Source organism: Stegastes partitus, unplaced genomic scaffold (genome assembly GCF_000690725.1).
Source record: "Stegastes partitus isolate 25-593 unplaced genomic scaffold, Stegastes_partitus-1.0.2 Scaffold1694, whole genome shotgun sequence".
Taxonomy (NCBI): Eukaryota; Metazoa; Chordata; class Actinopteri; family Pomacentridae; genus Stegastes; species Stegastes partitus.
The window spans coordinates 8,928-13,988 of record NW_007579425.1 but is presented as its reverse complement, the minus strand read 5'-3'; the positions used below and the strand labels follow the sequence as shown (position 1 = coordinate 13,988).

Here is a 5,061-nt window from a genome sequence, read left to right as displayed (position 1 = left end):
TTGAATGATGTTGGACGTGTTTTGCACAATTTGAGTCTTTTTTTTAATGCATTTTGAATAATTCTGGACAGAACTTTTTGTCTGTCTGGACAGTTTTTGGATCCTTTTGGACTATTTTTTGTCATTTAAGTCAGATGTGTTCTTCCTCCTAAATGTCATGTGTCTATCTGCTGCACTGATGAAGTTCTGAGGCTCAGAAATGATGGAAAAAGTCCATTAAAGTGATAAATCTGGACCCTCCTCTGTGGACTTCCAGGTTCTCTGGAACATTCACAGTATCGCTCTTTGTTCTGAAACCTCCTCTCGTTGCTTGCAGCTGGTCTTCCAGTGAAGACGGACATCACCCCCGGACCTTCTCGGCTCTGCTCCGGAGCCCGGCGGTCGTTCTTCTGCAGAATGAAGTGCAACAGACCCTCGGTGAAGGTGGAGGACAAAGACTTTCCCTCCACCTGCTCCAAGAAGAAAGGTAAACCGACCGAAGCGGCTCCCTGCTCGAGGACTCGCCTCCGTTCTCGTGAAACCCAAACAGCTCCGGCTGTTCCTGTTTTCTTATTTTTAGAGGCACATCCTCATCAGAGCAGGAATCACACCTCGGTTAGCACCAGTTGCACAACCGAGGAAGTCGGCCTCTTTGGGTTGCGAGAATTTAAACCGACGTAAGACAAGATGGTCCTTTTGTTCGTCACACAGCAGGGAGGCTGTTACAGCAGCAGATGTGCAGAGAGCAGCAGAAAATAAAACACAAGCAACACTAATGCATTTTATCAGCTTTACACAAATCTATATCCTCCATTAGCAGAAGTGCTGATTGAAGAAATGCACAGATTTTAATTCATATTCCATATTTACACAAAAACGCAGCAGATTCACAAGATTTTTATTATTTTTTAGCACATTTATCTACTTATTTATCATTTTTTTCAACCGAATTGCACAAACTGTAGCGTAACCACCAAGAAAAACCTCCTGTTTAGCTTTTTTTAACACCACAGTCACCGTTTCCCGCCCAGGATGATGTAAAAACCACTAAATGACCAGACTTCTGCTAAAACGTGAGCTTTTATGTTTGTGATGAAAGATTTCTGCCGCTTCGTGTGCAGACGGCAGATAATGAGCGTCATTACGACGGATTAAACGGGATAAACGCGGTGAAAAACGAGCAGCGCTTATAAACGGGGAAGAGAAAAGATGCGTTACCATGGCAACCTAATTACGCCGCCTGAATATTTACGCCTCCCGTCTGTACGTCTTCAGAAAATAGGTTTAATCGCAGTTTGGCTCCTTAAATTGCTCCAAAATCACACGTTTACCTGCGAGAGTGGCTGAAGTGGCGTCTGATTGGAGGAAGCGTCTGTCAGCCGTCGGGTCCGTCTCCAGGCGTTTCCAGGTGTTTCCAGGTGTTTCTTTGGCTTTTGTGTTCTTTTTAAAAGCTCGTTTGAATCCGTTTCCTCACATGAAGATGTTTTTTTAATCTGGAAAACCAGAATCCTCTCGGTGACGTTACCTCTGAACTCCTAACAGCAGTTTCTGGTTTTTCTCTGAGACATACTGAAGATATTTAAATATTTCCGTTTTCCGCCGCAACAAACTCTGAAACGGTTTAGTCGTGTCTCATTTTTAGCGTTTTGTGTCTGTTTTCTGTTGGTTTGTCTTGACAATGTCATTTTGCGTCTCAGTTTTGTCGTTTTCTATATCGTTTTGTGTCATTTTGCGTCTAGTTCATGTCGTTTTACGTCTTGTTTTTGTCATTTTGTGTCTTGTTTTTGTTGTTTCGAGCGTCATTTTAGTCGTTTTCTTTCATTTTGTGTCATTTTTTGTCTCATACTTGTCAATTTGTGTCTCGTTTTAGTCATTTTGCATTTTATTTTTGTCATTTTGAGTATCTCTGTTGTCGTTTTGTCTTGTTTTGTGTCATTTTGCGTCTCGTTTTTGTTGTTTTCTATCTCATTTTGTGTCATTTGTGTCATACTTCTTATTTTGTGTCTAGTTTTCATCATTTTGGACCTTTTAGTCATTTTGCGTCGTTTTGTGTCTCGTTTTGTTTTGTCTCTGTCATTTTGATTGTCATTTTTGTCGTTTTCTATCTCGTTTTGGCATTTTTTTTGTCTCATACTTCTCAATTTGCGTCTTGTTTTAGTCATTTTGTATTTTATTTTTGTCGTTTTGTGTCATTTTGCATCTCGTTTTTGCTGTTTTCTGTTTTGTTTTAGTCATTTTGCCTTTTATTTTTGTCATTTTGTCTTGTTTTGTGTCATTTCGCGTCTTGTTTTTTGTTGTTTTCTGCCTCGTTTTAGTCATTGTGTGTCACGTTTTCTTCCAGGGAAACATTCACAGCGTGAATCTTCATGTTTAAACAGTTCTGTCCTTTTGGTTTCCTGTCGTTGAAACGCTCCACCTCCTGAACCCTGCATCCTAACGCTGTCAGTGCCTCCAGCCAACTGTTAAAGCCTCCGTCATGCTTCCTCACATCTAACCTCTCGTCTGTCGCTGCCTTCCAGCCGACCGGAAGAGCTTCTGCACCATCCACAGCACCGGCTACCTGAAGAGCTGGCCGCCCACCAAGATGGGCCTGGACGAGGACAACGAGCCCGACAACGAGGGCTGCAACCTGAGCTGCCTGGTGGCCATCGGCCGGCTGCACCCCCACATCGTGCCCCAGCCCAGCCTGGCCGACATCCGGGTCAAGCCCACCGAGTACGTCTCCCGGCACGCCATCGACGGCAAGTTCGTCTTCGTGGACCAGAGGTGAGCTCCAGTCTGCTCCTTTTAGCTTTGAAGCCTTTCTGGACACGTTTAGAGTCACAGTTTGAAATCATTCTGGGTACCGTCAGTAGCTTTGAACTACGTTTAAGTCATGTTGAACATTTTTTGACTCACTTTAGACAAACTTTTAATCAGTTTGAACCATTAAAAACAAAAATCTGACAAGTTTTCTGTCATTGTGGGAAAAAAATAGAATACTTTGAATAACTTGATTAATTTTGTACATTTTTTGAGTCTTTTTTATGATATTTGGGTGAATCTTGGACATATTTCAGTCGTTTAGTGACTTTAGACAAGTTGTTATTCATTTTGAACCTTTTTTGAACTTTTAAACTGTTTTTTGATTCACTTTAGGAAAATTTTTAATCATTTTGAGCCTTTTTTTTTGTTTTAAATGGACACGTTTTCAGTCATTTTGAGAAAAAAAGAAGAACAATTTTGGACAGTTCTTGATTAATTTGGTACAATTTTTGAATATTTTAATGTCATTTTAGGTATATTTTGAGTGATTTTGAACACATTTCAGTTGTTTACTTACTTTAGACAAGTTGTCTTTCATGTTGAACCATTTTTGAATATTTTTGGACAATTGTTGAGTTTGTTTTTTGAGTTTTTTTTGGTATTTTTTGGTTTGTTTTTTACACATTTTGTCACGTTTCAGTCCTTTTTCACAATTTTTTTGGTCTTTTTGAACAGTTTAAAAAGAAAACGGACGAGTTTTCAGTCTTTTTGGATGGTTCTTGAATCATTTTTTTTTTCTTATTTACACATTTTGTCATTCTGGACACATTCTGAGTGATTTTGAGCACATTTAAGTCCTTTTTGACAAATTTTGAGTCAATTTAAGCAGTTTTTTGACTCACTTTAGGGGAGTTTTTAATCATTTTGAACCATTTTCAGTCATTTTGAACAGTTCATTCATCGTTTTAGACAAACTGTCAGTCATCTAAAACCAAATCTGGATCATTTTAAATATTGTTGGTCCATTTTTTTTAACCATTTTTACACATGTGGGACACATTGTGAGTCAAAAAGAAGCAAAATCAACACAGAAAGATGCAAAAATTGGTTAAACCACCACAAAAAGATGCTAAATCACCAAGAAAAGACACAAACGAGCACAATAACTGCTAGCTGACCAGCTGATGTAGTTCTGTTCAGTTTGTGTGGATGGGTTTATGGTAATACAGCTGCAGGTGAATCACTTGGAGCTCTGAGGAGCGTTTAGTTGAGGACCTGCAGGTTCATTGTGTCTCCTCGCTGTCTGAGGCTTTAACTAACACCTCCTGCCTCCTGCCTGATCCTCAGAGCCACCGCCATCCTGGCCTACCTGCCCCAGGAGCTGCTGGGAACCTCCTTCTACGAGTATTTCCACCAGGACGACATCGGACACCTGGCTGAGTGTCACAGACAAGGTACCTGAACGCATCACGAGCGCGTCGCGAACGCTTCGGCGCCTCCTGGTTTCTAACCGACCGTGTGCTTCCTCCTCCTCAGTGCTGCAGATGAGAGAGAAGATCAACACCAACTGTTACAAGTTCAAGATCAAGGACGGCTCCTTCATCACGCTGAGGAGCCGATGGTTCAGCTTCATGAACCCCTGGACCAAGGAGGTGGAGTACATTGTCTCCACCAACACCGTCGTCTCGTACGTATCCGCTTCAGGTCAAACCCGGCTCGGTCCGACACGTGACCCAGAACCAGCTGGTTCTTTATCTAACACAGCAGAGTTGAATGTTTACAGACGTACAGGCCTGAGTTTTAATGCTCTTTGTTACTGTTTCCATCATTTCTTTAACTTTTAGAAACATTTTGGACGATTTCTGAGTCATATTAAGCCATTTTTGTTATTTTGGAAAATCTTTAGAATACTTTTGTGTCATTTGGAGCATTTTTAAAACTAAATTTCAACATTTTTTGAGTCATATTCAACCATTAGACTATTTCCAATCAATGTCAGTGTCTTTTTGAGCATTTTTTAAAAGTTATTTTGGACAATTTCTGACTGATTTTAAACCATTAGAGTAATTTTAAACCATTATTGAGAAACTTGGGGTCATCTTTGTGTCATTTTTGTCTGTTTTTGAGTGATTCTGGACATTTTTTTGACCCGTATTCAACCATTGGAGTGATTACAAACAATTTTTGTGAAGTTTTGAGCAATTTTTTGAGGAATTTTAGACAATTTCTGATTGATTTTAAACTATTACTGAGTAATTTGCAATAATCTCTGTGTAATTTTGTAATACTTTAATCATTTGGAACCTTATTTATTTTTTAGTTTCAGCAGTTTTTGAG

At 39.9% G+C, this 5,061-nt stretch overlaps 1 protein-coding gene across 1 annotated transcript in view; it reads left to right on the top strand.

The window, feature by feature from the left end:
- The window catches only part of LOC103372094 (aryl hydrocarbon receptor nuclear translocator-like protein 1), a 37,945-nt gene that overhangs the window by 24,248 nt on the left and 8,636 nt on the right, over positions 1-5,061 (top strand). Inside the window, 4 exon segments of the mRNA XM_008301641.1 lie at positions 317-466; positions 2,499-2,745; positions 4,072-4,178; positions 4,261-4,521. Coding sequence (XP_008299863.1) covers positions 317-466; positions 2,499-2,745; positions 4,072-4,178; positions 4,261-4,521 — 765 coding nt within the window.